The sequence below is a fragment of the Lytechinus pictus genome, chromosome 19 (assembly GCF_037042905.1).
Source record: "Lytechinus pictus isolate F3 Inbred chromosome 19, Lp3.0, whole genome shotgun sequence".
Taxonomy (NCBI): domain Eukaryota; kingdom Metazoa; phylum Echinodermata; class Echinoidea; order Temnopleuroida; family Toxopneustidae; genus Lytechinus; species Lytechinus pictus.
In genome coordinates this window covers 9,604,266-9,619,053 of record NC_087263.1, presented here as the reverse complement: position 1 = coordinate 9,619,053, position 14,788 = coordinate 9,604,266, and the positions used below count along the sequence as shown (strand labels likewise).

The following is a 14,788-nucleotide window of genomic DNA, read 5'->3' as shown; positions in this document are numbered from 1 at the left end:
ATGATTCTTGATGATGGTGATAATCACAATTTATGGCACTGCTAGTACACTAACTACTGCTGACTGGAAGTAGTGCCATTAAATATACAGAACAATTACTAATAACATAGTAACATTTATAATTACTTATTTAAAAACAAATGAAAGTACCAAAAAAATGCCTTGAAAAAGCCTTGAAAATGCCTTTGAAAATGCCTTGAAATTTCAAGGCTCAAAATCCTCAAGGCCAAGGCTTGAATGTTCAAGGCTAAGGCTTTGAAAAAGTAGGCCTTAAGGCCAAGGCCGAGCATCAAGGCACTACAACACTGCCTCCTTCCCAGCTTCCCCCACCCTCTCCCTCTTACCCATTCTTTTTCTTTCCATCTCTCTACCCCCCCCCCCTCTCTCTCTCTCCCTCTCTCATCCTCTCCATCTCCAAAACTCATTTTCTCCACAAAACTATTTATCACACTCACTGAACATATACCACACAGTGTTTTAAAGTAAAAGAATGGTTTATTGACCTTTTCATCATCATTCTTTCCATCTCTCTACCCCCCCCCCCTCTCTCTCCCTCTCTCATCCTCTCCATCTCCAAAACTCATTTTCTCCACAAAACTATTTGTCACACTCACTAAACATACTATACAGTCTGACAGTGTTTTAAAGTAAAAGAATGGTTTATTGACCTTTTCATCATCTCATCAAAAGTCATGAAACAATTAACTAATTGGCCACTGGAACCTAAACATGCTATGATATCTATTGAGGTGGGACATCCAGTAGTCAACAAGTTAAGTGGTAAATATTACACCATGGTAATAAAAACGATTGCACATTTTAGTTGTAATAGCAATACAACATACAATAAGTTTGTGTGAAATAGATAAGAAAATATAGGCACTTTTCAAACTACAATATTTACAAGTAAATAAAACATAATCATATGGATTAGCAACCTATTGTTCAACCATTATAAAATTGTAACAAATTTAAGTTCAGCCCAGAAAAAATCAAGGAAAATTACAAGTATAATTCGGTGGGATAAATCATAAATCATAAAAAGTCAATAAACATATAACATTCTTACTTAAGAAAGAAAAATACGAAATATAAATGATAAGTACAAATTATGATATTACAGATAGACAGATTCTACAATCAAATTTTAGAGGGCATCTTTAATATCACAATTTCGTAACCTTTCAAGAAATACTTACTTTAACATACAGGGTATATCTTTTTATTTCAGATAGAGAAGATAATCAGACCTGAACATATGTGTAGATTATTTTCCTTTACACGAATAAACAGAATAAAGCCTATCTAAAATTTTGGTAAGTCAGACCTCCCCAGTGCTTATCACTATTCCTATTGATTACTAAAATATATAAATGTGTACGCCCCCAAAAAAATTATGATTATCAAAAGATATGTGTTTTACTGGATAAACTTTTTATTTTTTACGTGAATATTTTTTTTATTGAAATATCCATTAAAAAAAAATCTTCTTTGATATAAGACCTATTCCGAACCATGTGAATAGGCTGAACATTTCAGGATATAATCTTTGTCTGTAGCGTTCTGATATCCAATTACTAAAGTCGTAAGATAAGTGTTTAAATTTTACATTTAAAAACCTGAATAAAAGAGGATGCTACTTACATTTAAAAACCCTCAAAAATCAAATTTTCACAAAGAATTGACGGTTGACACAATCAACAGCCGCTACACGTTTGTAAGATAACAAGGTTAAATGGTAATTGAGTATAACTCACATTAATCAGACAGGCTTCAAGTACAGTACATGTATGTGTATATGACTGTTCATTAAAATGAACTTTCAAACTTTTTCAAAAATAGTGATTAGTGTAAATTGATATTGTATTTATCCATGGAAATTATGCACATATATTATTTTTATCCTTGACAAAAGCCTCCATTTTAATTTAATGTCCTGCCCATTCAACAATGATAACTTCATATAAATGTCCTGACTGACGTATTCTGTGTACGTTGAACCATTGTTCACCTTACTATGAATGTATTGTTACATTTTCAGTAAATTGGCTTTCAATCATAAATGGATTTTTATAACTTTATAATAAATGTATTTACTCATGCATTTTCTGTGTTTTTAATACTTTTCACCTTTATATAAATCAATTGGCTATTTATCATGTATTGGTATTTATACTTATATAAAGCCTGTGTTTAATTGAATTGAATTGCCCTGAATTACACACAACGTCTCAATTTAGGGAAGTAAAATACAAGAGAGAAAATAAAATTTGCAATTACATGTATATTACATAACTTTTTGAAAGGAAGAAATAAGAAAATAAATTGAAATACAAATTTAAACAATCGTAATTATTTAAATAATTACTTAATTTAAAAGATTTCAGAATCATTGTTTCGGGCAAATGCATTTTGGCATTTCAAATCACATTTGATAAAAAAATCTTAATATTTCACAATTATTCATCTATCATTTGTGACCAGCCTCCCCACAGCCAACAATAAATTGCCGGGAAAGGTACTCTGTAAATAGCCAAAATAGTAAATTGGTCTTCATAAGGCCAAAATTTAAAAATTTGCTTGTCTGAAAGAGTATTTCTTCTTCTTCTGTAAAAATTTCAGTAAAATGTAAAAATTTCAGGTAGGAAAGCTGAATAAAAAAAAGATACAGACTGCTTGATAGATTTCACCAAGATTTTACAGTACACACATCTCAGGATTGAGTGAGCCCTAAACTTCAAACCTTGTTTTCTCCTTCAGTTATTTTTTTTTACCTCTCACAGAATGTCTTAGATCTCCATTCAATCAAGTGCCTGTGAGTGTTATTGTTGATCAATTTTGAAGAGTTACGCATCATTTCCAAGCTTTGGATGTGCTTTTTAAGCTCAACAGAAATCTCAAAATTCAATTGGGGAGATTCATTGTTGATTTTGGGCTGGCTGGTCAAATTTTTTTATTACAATTATTATAATCAATATAATAAATTTATCTACTTGTATTATCACTGAAATTTTGTTGGTGCAAATAAGATTTTTCAAAATTGAGGTTATAATCCCATGATAAAGCTAAATGCACAAAGAAACAAGGATTTACCTTGTTTAATATATTGAGTGCATTTCAGAATTCAAATTAAGTGGAAACTTAGGTGAATTCAATCATTGAAAAGATACACCATGATTATTGTGAAGAAAACATATTGTTCTAACAATATGACAATACTTATGTTATGAAAATAAGTGTTTTTTTACATCATACATGTATTACAACATCATACCAGCCCTCTATAGGGTAAGTTATATATTGCTCAATTACACACTCTAAAAACAGTTTACCCAATATTGGGTAAAATGGGAACATGTATGCTTGCTGGGTAAAATGATACCAAATACTTTGCATTGAAATTTACCCTTTAAACTTGCATTTTACCCAATATGTGGGAAACAATTACGCAGCAAACATGCTTGTTCCCTTTCTACCCAATATTGGGTAAATTTTTACTCAATCTTTATTAGAGTGCAAACTGAATTTCATTAGAATTTGGCATTTACCATTCAGTTAACATCTTAAATAAGTAATACAGGTTAAACTCAATTATCAAATATTGCACTTAGTTTTGTCTAATTCAATTCAAATATGTCCTTATATGTGGAGTAAAAGATAAAGGGCAAATGCCCAAGGGGATTTGTATTAATGTATAAAATTTTATTGGAAAGTCAGGATTAGGGTTATTTTCAGTCTAGCATTGAAGATTACAAATGAAAGCATCTTTCTACATCAGCCTTATATCACTATTTAGAGAATTTCTGTTACATTGTATTCTGTTCATGTTCAATAAATGCTACAAAATATTCCTCAGGATTTCATGCTGTTGTTTTTATTTGATTTTTTTACTGCTTCGGCTTGGCCACTAGATTCTGTTGCTTATTGATGTTAATGGCATTATGACACTTATGTCACATAAAGAAAAACTGATTCCCAAACGACCGATGGTATGTCAATAGGGATAACATGATATCTGTCATTGGTCTAGGGTCAGTTTCGTTAGTGTGACTGCATTATCAGATTCATCTGACTTCAAGGAGAGTGCCTTCAAGTAACTTGCCCAAGCGTCCTCAGCTCATACTTTGACTTGATTTCATCGGATGATCAATGCTCTTGACGTTTCAGACACACTCTTTCATATCATATTCTCTCATAAATCCTGTTGCTGCTTGTTCATCTGTGACTTCTTGGTCTTCATGATTTTGCGTAGTTTCTAAAGGTTGTGGACAGTGGTACATCATCAGACTTCAAGTCTTTACTAAAAGAAGTTTGACTTCAGGTAGGTCTCCTGGGCCCTTCAACATAAAGCCAAAGACGCTACAAGAGGAAGAACAGAAACTTCAGCGAAGGTTTGAAACGATCGTTTTCGCTCAAGGGGAAGGGCGCCCCCCAGCGTTGAGTAGGTAAACCATCGCACATCGCCACACGGCTGTGTATAATACATATGGGGAAATAAGAGAGGGCAAAGGGCGGTGCATGGGAATAATTCATCCTTTTATTACTCAGAAACCTCTAAAATATATTCATTTCTAATTTCAGAAAAAAAAATTAATGTAAAGATCATCTATTCCTCCAACTCCTCCACCACTTCCCTCATATGTTTTGTACACAACCCAAAATGGCGATAGGCGATTGCTGGTGAAGGTCTACTTACTCGACACTGTGGAAGCTCTTCCCAAGCGTTTCATTGCGCGCTCTATTGACTGTCCAGTCTTCCCTTGTAGTGTATTTGATAAAGCTTAGCAATCTTTGATCATGAGGATGATTTCTATGATCAATTCCATTAATCATTGTGTATGATCAATTGTGAATATCAGCAGTACTATAATTCACTAAGCAATATGTTATGGGGCCTTGAACTTCCCAAAGCTCAGACAGTCATTTCTTTTAGAGAGTATCCAAAGCTGTTGAATCTCTGGAGACCTAGAACCTTCAGATGTTACTCTCGTTGCTTTCTTCGTAGTTTTAGTTGATGCCTTTTGGCTACAAGGTGAAGTGGTTTCTTGAGGGTCCGGTGACTGTTACTCTGAATCCTCCTGATTCACGCAGAGTGTCTTCAATAAAAGTCAAGAAAATTTGCTGAGGTTGTAGACACATAGGACTTCCATAAAGGCCATTGCTTTCACGATTAAGGGGCTGCCTGACAGCTAAGGATTCTTTGTTCATGGCCTTGGAAAGCACCATGATGCTTCTTGACACTTGCTACTTCATCATGCAGAGTATCTTCTAATAATGCTTGAGGGTCTTCTAACAATTTTTGAGTGTACCAAGACTGTTGGAAGTTGTGGGCAACTAGTTCTTCCATGTTCTCTAAAATTTCTGTTGTCTTCAACTGTTGCTTGTTCAACAGTAACTTGACAGTGAGGTTGCGTAGGTTCGATTGGATCATCATTGCAAATCTTTTTGGGATTCTAGACACTCGGTGGGTGACCTGTCTTCAAGTAAAGTGCCTTCAAGTACCTCTCCCATGTCTTTTAAGGTATGGCTTCCAACGATGTTACCGAGTCCATCAGGTCGGCTAAAGTTAGAGAAATATGGTCTTAGAATATTTTTCATTCTGGCCTTCATCACGACTCTGGTTGCTTATTGGCTTGCGCCTTCTTGGCCATGAGGTTGCGTAGTTTCTTGAGGTTCTGAAGACTGGTTGGATCATCAGGCTTCAAAGACAGTGCCTTCAGGTAGCTTGCCTGGGCTTCTTCAAGCTTTCCATTCAGGTGCAGCATGGCACCCAGGTTTACATGTCCATTGGCAACCTAGATGGAAGAAGAAAATGGCACTGTTAATATTTCAATTCAATTTCATTTATTCTCATAAAACACTCACCAGCCAAAAAAGAGTCTGTGTTAATCATTCTGACGAAAGAATCACTCAAACTTTTTTTGATAATAAGCAATCCATATCATCTTCACATGTGGCAATGTAATTCATTGTATCCCACCGCTGCCACAATATGTCAGGGGAATGCTTCACAAAAAAAGTCGTCAGAGATGTTCACTGATGACAGCTATGTGGTACTTCAAATTGTTTAACTTGCAAGCTAAGTCATAGAATCAATCAGAGGGGGAGGCATTTCATAAAATTTCTTATAATAACAAATTTGCAATGACAGTTAAAAGCTAATGAAATCCTTCAATCTGATCGGTTGATAGTAAATTTGTTACAGAAAGCAAGTATTTGCTATTATAACAAGTTTTTTATGAAGCAGGACCCACATCTTGTGAGTGAGCTATGTTTTACATATTTTTTAATAATTAAGGTATTATCTAGCATTTTCCTTGTACTGGTGCATTAAAAAAGAATGAAAACTAGCTTTTGGCAAAAGAAACCCCAATAAAACTCCATGTCCTCATCTTGATTAGTTTCTTATACAAATCTGTTCGAGGAAACCCTTTAATAGAAAGATGACTTCGGTTGTCTCACTTCATAAGTATTTAAAAATAACTTTCATAGATATATAATTAAAAATCCTCATGATTCGAACTGTAACATTCATATTTTTAAAATATTAACAATTTTTTTAAGAGCTAGGTCTGCTGGATTTGGTTATAAATAGACGTTTAAAAGTCAACATAAAGCAAAGTTCACGTTCTAGTAGAGAAATCTAATTTTGATTGGAAAATGTTTGGAAGCAATCCTAAAGTGTATATTATATACCAGAACACCTATTTAGAACAAAAACTTTTAATCGAAATAATTCAGGTTTGCTTGAAATTATTTTAATTTCTTTACCACATGTTTTTCATGTTGCAGCTAACAGAGGAAAAAACATGTGGGACCACACTATATGTAGACGGGCATTTTTCAGTAATTTTTCCGATCTTCAGTTACTCATGACTCTGTAAATATACAGTTTCATGAAAAATCATTTGCCAGATATATATATTTTTTTATAATTCTGTAGAATTTTTTTTGGGGGGGGAACATTTCATTTTGAGTTGTTACCACTACCAGAGTTTATTTTTTAAAAGAGAATGAAACCTTTGGAACAAGTGGGCTTGTGTGGAAAGAGAAAAATTAGATCAAAGAAAGTTTGAGAAAAATTGGACAAATAATGAGAAAGTTATGAGCATTTGAATATTGCGATCACTAATGCTATGGAGATCCTCCCATTGGCAATGCGACAAAGATGTGTGATGTCACATGTGAACAACTTTCCCTGTGAGGGACTATAAAATACCCCGAAAATTTTTCTTTTTGCTCTTTCTTATAGTGATACAAACTCTTTATCCATAATGTATTCTTTAAAAATCTGCATTACATGCCCTCTTATAGAAAGAATACATGATCTACTGATAGATGTGATAAAAGAGGCAGTTTAAGTAAAATATATAGAAAAGTAATGGGAAAGTTGTTCACAAGTGACATCGCACATCTTTGTCGCATTGCCAACTGGAGGATCTACATTATGATAATGATCTAAACTTCAAATGCTCAATTTTTCTCAAACTTTTGTTGATCTGTTTCTTTTATTTTTGTGTTTTAACACAGGCTATCTTGTTTCAAATGTTTCATTTTCCTTTAAGATCATCAAGGTTTAAATGCCTAGACTCACATCAGGTTTCAAGTTGACAGCCTCCCTGTAGTAAACTTCTGCCTCTTCGTTATCTTTGGCTTGTCGGAGTGAGTTGGCAAGATTGAAGGTTATCTCAAAGTCATTCGGTTGAAGAGTAAGAGCATTGTGGTAGAATTGAGAGGCTTTCTTGTAATCGCCCTGATCGTGCCAAAATTGTCCTGAGAAAAGTGAAATAATGATGAAAGATCTATTAACCTCTGTGATCTGATTTACAGATTACCACAAATGTTACATTTTTCAATTTCAACTGAAAAGCACACGAAGCACTTAATTTGTCATCATACTTTTCATCACCATCCATTAATAATAATAATAATGTGACCTGTTAAGCGCCAAATCCACTCTGTAGAGTGCTCAAGGCGCATTAACATTATAATCTCCACTATCATCATCCCCATCACCATCATCTTCATCATCATCAACATAATCATCACACTATCCTCAATACCATCAATACTATTCTCATCATCATCATCATCATCACCATCGCCATCATCATCACCATCATCTTCATCATCACCATCATCAACATCACCATCACCATCGTCTTCATCATCTTCTCCATCATCACCATAATCATCATCATTATCATCATCACCATCGACATCACCATCACCATCATCATCATCACCACCATCATCATCACCATCATCATCATCATTATCATCATCACCATCGACATCATCATCATCACACTATCCTCAATACCATCACTACCATTCTCGTCATCATTTTCTTCATCATTCTCATCATCATTATCATATCATCATCACCATCACCATCATCATCATCACCATCATAACCATCACCATCATCATCATCACCATCATCATCATCACCATCATCACTATCATCATCATCATCATCATCACCATCATCACTATCATCATCATCATTAATATCATCATCGACATCAACATCATCATCACACTATCCTCAATACCATCAATACCATTCTCATCATCATTCTCATCATCATTATCATATCATCATCATCACCATCATCACCATCATCATCATCATTATCATATCATCATCATCACCATCATCATCACCATCACCATCATCATCATCATCATCATCACCATCACCATCATCATCATCATCATCACCATCATCATCATCACCACCATCATCATCACTGTCATTATCATCATCATCATCATGCAATCATTCTTATCATCATCACCCCCCCCCCCTTTCTAATCGCTTGGTTCTTACCAAAATGTCGAAACACATTTGCATTTTCTGGTTCCAGTGTCACTGCTCGCTCAAGTAGACGTTCCGCTTCTACAGCTCGATCCTATGACAAGAAAAAAAAATCATCATTTTATTTAAAATAGCATTCATTTAAAACCGAGACTAAACATAAAAAAGTGGGGGAGCTAAATACTAGTGTTAATTAGGATACATTCTGGGATACATTTCTTGAAGAGAATTAACATATCTTAATAAAGAATTAATCCTTTGTTCATTTCCAAAGCAATGATAATTTTCTTTTTAAAATAAAGTTGATATAAAATTAAATGCATATAGCCCAACTGGGAATTAGACCAAATGGTTAGTCAATGAACTTGTCGATGAACTAGGATTAGAAGTCGGATGAGAAGAAATGAAAAGTAGATGAAGCTAGATTAGACCGATCATCAATTACCAAAAAAACATGAAAAATTTGATGAGTCTGACATACAGAAAGACAGATTTATTTGTAAAAATGACAATGTACGGGTCTCTCCATTCCTACTTACCGTTTTTCCCAGAAGGTTTGCGTAGGTCAGGTGGGCGGGCACATGGTCTGGTTTGCTGCGAAGGGATGCCTTGAAATACCTCTCTGCCTCCAGAATGTTGCCAAGTTTGTGTTGTGTTTCACCTAGAAAGGAAGAAGGTGAGATCGTATGAGACATGTAAGAATGAAAGAAAGGGAGAAAGAGAGAGAGAAGGGGAAAAAAAGAAAATAAGGAAAGCGAAAACAAGGAGAGAGAAGAGAAGGATTAAGAAGGTGAGATCATATGAGACATGTAAGAATGAAAGAGAGGGAGAAAAAAGGGTGAGAAAGAAAGAGGAAAAAACAAGAAAAGACAATTTAAGGACAGCGAGAAAAAGGAGAGAGAAGAGAAGGATAAAGAGTTAAGAGAAAAAGAGAAAGGAAAGAGAGAGAAAGCTAAGGAGATGGGCATAGTGCAACTACTTCTTGATTTTAGAAAGAAAATACATAAAGTACACGCAATTGTAAAAATCTAATTGCAGAACATATCGCAGACACTGTAGTGCAACTCACTGATATATATGTGCAATGTGTGTTTGGAGTATTATCAGAGTTATTTTGGCTACATAACTTTTGGATATTCAATGACAGCAAAAACATGCTAACCATTAAACCAAGATAGTAATATAATAGCAATTTTAGTCATCATTATGATGAAAAAATATAATTTGAATAAGAGATATGGTACATGATTCAGTTAATCTTACTTAATACCAAACTATCCATTTTCAGAAAACTATTACAGTGGGGTTAAAGGGGGTATCACACCTAAATGTTTTAGCCAGTAAGTGCCCACGTACGTATGGCAAGCCACTTTATCATCCAATCCTATTTCTTTATATTCAGCATTCCATACTTGATATCAATAATCCCTTTTTATTAACAACACAAATAATATAGGAAATCAAATTCTTAACATCAAGAAATCATTTTGTGTTGTAAGCAAAAATTGATTCTGAATATCAAGAAATTATTGTCTTACTAGCACAAAAAAGGCAACTTTTGATTAAAAAAATGATAAAATTTAAAAATGGCTTGCCATACATACAGCAACATACACACACAGACTAAAAATAATGTCAAGGTGTGACGGGACCTTCTACAAGGTATGAATAAATTGTGTTTTACCAAGCATGTTGTGTAGGCTTTGTTGAGGATAGAAGTCGGGTCTCCTCTTCAGTGCATCCTCTAATACAATTAAAGCATCCTAGAAAAAACAAAAAGGACAAGAAAAGATGATAAAACGGTAAGGTGGAATATATTGGTACAATTCTAGGTAATATATGATTGCCTGTTAATAAACATCTGTTTTTTAAATCAGAAAAGGTGGTAAATCTTAATTTTTTAATTATCGTCATCATTATTAATATTCCATCTACAATCAAGGCTATCAAAATTACTTGACTGTCATCATCATCACTACTACCATAATTATTATCATCACCATCGTCGGCATCATCGTCATCATCATCATCATCACCATTATCATCATCATCATCATCATCATCATTATCATCATCACCATCATCATCATTATCATCATCATTATCATCATCATCATCATCATTATCATCATCACCATCATCATCATTATCATCATCATCATCACCATCATCATCATTATCATCATCATCATCACCATCACCATCACCACCATCATCATCATCATCATCATCACCATCACCATCATTACCACCACCATCGTCATCATCAATACAACTACCATCATTATCATCATCATCACCATCATTATCATCATCACCATCATCACCATCATCACCATTATCATCATCATCATCATCACAACTACCATCATCATCATCGTCATCATAATTATCACCAACATCATTCTATAATTACCATACCACTACAAATCAATCACAGAGTCAAACCTCACCAACAATCACTACTTCCGTTCCTTACCTCGTGTCTATTTGCCTCTTGAAGAAGTCTTCCCAGATTGAAGAGAGAAGAGACGATGCCATGCATCTGGCCCCGAGGGTCCTTAAGCCCAGCATCGTCTAAGGTAGCAGCTTGTCTGTACACAGCCTCTGCTTCTACGTTACGTCCTACTGTCGTTAAGGCGATCCCCAGATTGAGGTGGGCCACTAGGTTTAAGGATAAGAAAACACAAATAATTTTTTTTTTAATACCAATTTTGAAATATAAACAAATGAACTGTCAGAATAAAATGTAAAAGAATTCACAATGAATGAAATAATGCAGTTTGAAAAAATTGCTTTCCTGAGATAAAAAGTTATTTCCGCATCTTTCTTGTTTTTTTTTCCTTTAGCATCTTTGACATTGTTTTATTGTGCCACTCTGATCATTCTTAGGTTTTACTTGATGAGGGCAAGATGACAAGCATCCTCTTTTTTTTAAGCAAGAAAATGTGGACTTTCATAAATTAAAATCTTGACCTGCAATCTTATATTACCTTTTAGAATGAGAAAACAATGTAAGTGCCTTGCAAGGCTGTTGACGAAACAGACTTAACTAAAAATGTAAATTGTTAGACCTTACAACAAATAGTATACAATTAAAGTATTATTATCATTTTGATTAGAAAATCATACTAATTAACTCGATTGGTGAAATTTGTGTTTAGGCTGGATATATGTTTCTCATTATTGAATGCAGAAAGCCTGCAGAAGCCCACTTACTTGACATACGAGGGCGACATTTAATGGCAAGTTGGTAACATTCGATGGCTTCTTCAAATCTACCAATTTCTTGGAGTAACACACCTCTGTGTAAAGAAGAAAAACAATATTCAAAGAATGAGATTACCTACAATTGTTATTGCCAATCAATTATAAATATATGAATATTAATTATCCATAATACTTCAAAAGATTCCTATACATGGTTATCTTTTGTTGACCAAAATATATAAAGGACAACTTGTTACAGATGAAAGATGGTCTACACTTTTCATAGAAACAGAGACACTATGATGCAACCATAAAACAATTTTTTCATGAAGCAATTATACAATGTGTCAAATGGTGACTTACAACATGGCTTACAGGTTATAGTAGGGTTTATTTCCCAGTTTCCCTTTTTTCTGGGACGCCCTGTAGGAAGTGCATAATTATTTATTTATTGAGTTTATACATATCCCACCACTGCCTCAAATTTTGTTCATTAAGTAATTATACAAAATGGTAACCTTTTATACAACTTACAGGTTATAGTGTACATCTGCCATGTTCCGGCGATATGTCAGGGCCCTCCGGTAAGCCTCTTCAGCCTCTTGTATCCGGCCTGCTGTCTTATAGATATTGGCCAAGTTTCCTAGAGCTGAGCGAAAATGAGAGTTTGTTTTAAATTCAAGAAAGAGATGGTAACTTTGCAGTAAAATCACTGACCTCAGTGAGTAAAATTAAACATTAGTGCAATAGCTCCACCTTGTGTTGAGTTGCAGCATAATGTAGCAGAATTTGATGTAACAGGGGGTGAATCAACACAAAGTCTTTCAACTCTTCCACAACTTCATTTTATTTTTTTAATAAGGATTTTTGTGCTTAATCACACACAATAATAATAATGCAAAGATTTACTTCAACATTTTCAAATCAAACTGAACATTATTAGAAAATGACAGAGCATACAAATATATCCCTTTTTCAAAGTTGTATGCATTCCTGAAAACTGGATACAACTTTTCTCTTATTTCCCCCCTTCTATTGGGCTCAGTATTGATAATGACTGCCTCCTTTTTATAAAAAAAAAAATATCTATACACCCCTGTATGTTTTATTCTCCTGATAATACAATTTTCACCATTCTCTCTCTTTTGCTTTTTGCCTCCTTTTCTTCCAACTTTATCCAAATCTTCAATTTGTTCAACATTTTATCTAATTTAGTTTAACGAACCACCTTGGTATAACATCAGGGTTAGTGATTAATCGCTAATTAAGAACAATTCTGATTGGTTCCAAGTCTGTCTACTCAGCAAAATGAGCATGCAACGATCATGATAGCTTATTTCATAAGGCAAGTATCCAATCCAATTTTTTTTATAGAAAAGACAAGGACCTTTGTGTTATGGGGCTCAGACCGTGAAGTTGATTTTGGACTGGAGTCAAACGACAGCATCAAAATTTTTTTGTTTTTTTAAAGAATATTGACGTTGATTATAATTGATTTCAGACTTGAATGAATTGAAAGTTTGGTTTACCTTTTGGTGGATTGACCTCAATGCCTGCCTTATAGAGTACTTCTTCGGTCTGCCATTCCTGGTTCCGGAGAACAGTTTTAACACTGAAGAGACACAACTGCACCACGACCAACGCAATAAGGACCTTTCGTCCCCAGCCGGAAAACCTCTGCCAGATCTGACAGGCGCCCTCTGCCAACAGCAAGCAGAAGCCAATGCTCGGTATGTAGAGGATACGCTCTGCGATGACGAAACCGACGTAGCAGAAAGCGTTCGTCGCAGGAAGGAAGGGAAAGATGAGGAACGAGGTAGCGACAATGACGACGTTGAGAAGTCGCGTGCGCTCAACGATGTCATCCTCCGAGTAGCTCACCGACCCACTACTACTACAACTACTACTTCTGGAGAAGCGACGGCCGCATCGCTCGGGACTACACGAACAATGCCGCGAGTGCCGCTTCCGAATAATATCGCAACCATTGCTGCGTTGGTAGGAATTATTGTTCTCTTTTTTGGCTGGTACTGGACTTTTCTTTGCATGGCCATTGCGTAACGACTTTGTCTCTTTCCCGTTGCTCTTTTGCGTAAAACCATTGCACAAAGACGTGTGTTCAAGATATTTAAAGCTTCCTGACCCACCAGTGTCATTTTTACAAGGCACATTTTTTAATCTCCCATTACTTTGTGAAGTCAATTCATGGAGATTATCTAGTTCTTTAAAACAAAGGTATCCCAGCATCGCCAATGTCACATACAGGTCCATGCTCCATAAATTTCGCAAATCTGTTATCGTTTGTATGAGTGGTATGGACTCCATCGACCAATCAAAGCTCAGGGATTTTGGGTACATCAGCATCCACGCATTGTATGATGGGAGATACAGGAAGGTCAAAGTTCTTGTAAGAAAACTTGGTGAAACAGATGCTGGGTTATCGGCAGGAGCGAAAATTGGTGGCTGCAGGCCTGTTGCGTAGAAACGTAAGCCAAGAAGAGCGCCCCCTAGAGTCGCTTGTAGCAGAAGGGATTGCCGTAAATGACAGAAGTCAGCCTGTGAAAAGATATAAGAGAGAAAACACAGAGATTTACTATTGAAATCATAATGAATTGAAATAATTTGCCAGTGGATCTTAGAAAATTATACATGTATCATCACTACAGATTTTCAAATCTGAACTGAGTCTTATCTCTTCTAACATCATTTCTTGGCACTATGGTGCTCATCCATATATATTTATTTCTATTTTTC

General features: G+C 35.0%; 1 protein-coding gene across 1 annotated transcript; it reads right to left on the bottom strand.

The window, feature by feature from the left end:
- Positions 1-640: 640 nt before the first annotated feature.
- Positions 641-14,586, bottom strand: LOC129282702 (protein O-mannosyl-transferase TMTC2-like). The gene is made up of 9 exons (XM_064113866.1): positions 13,564-14,586; positions 12,569-12,683; positions 12,044-12,129; positions 11,304-11,488; positions 10,509-10,587; positions 9,364-9,485; positions 8,837-8,918; positions 7,595-7,773; positions 641-5,795 (listed from the first exon to the last, which is right to left on the bottom strand). Exons 1-9 carry the CDS (start codon positions 14,396-14,398, stop codon positions 5,610-5,612), a joined length of 1,869 nt encoding a protein of 622 aa, XP_063969936.1. The 5' UTR covers positions 14,399-14,586; the 3' UTR covers positions 641-5,609.
- Between the last annotated feature and the right edge of the window lie 202 nt (positions 14,587-14,788).

What these genes read in the sequence shown, in the direction of transcription:
- LOC129282702 (XM_064113866.1), bottom strand. Translation starts at nt 14,398, where the DNA reads ATGCTGATGTACCCAAAATCCCTGAGCTTTGATTGGTCGATGGAGTCC. An exon ending in ATGTCGCCCTCGTATGTCAA is followed by an intron (nt 11,489 to 12,043) that starts GTAAGTGGGCTT and finishes CCTTAAACCTAG; the next exon opens with TGGCCCACCTCAATCTGGGG. An exon ending in AAGAGGCAAATAGACACGAG is followed by an intron (nt 10,588 to 11,303) that starts GTAAGGAACGGA and finishes TGTTTTTTCTAG; the next exon opens with GATGCTTTAATTGTATTAGA.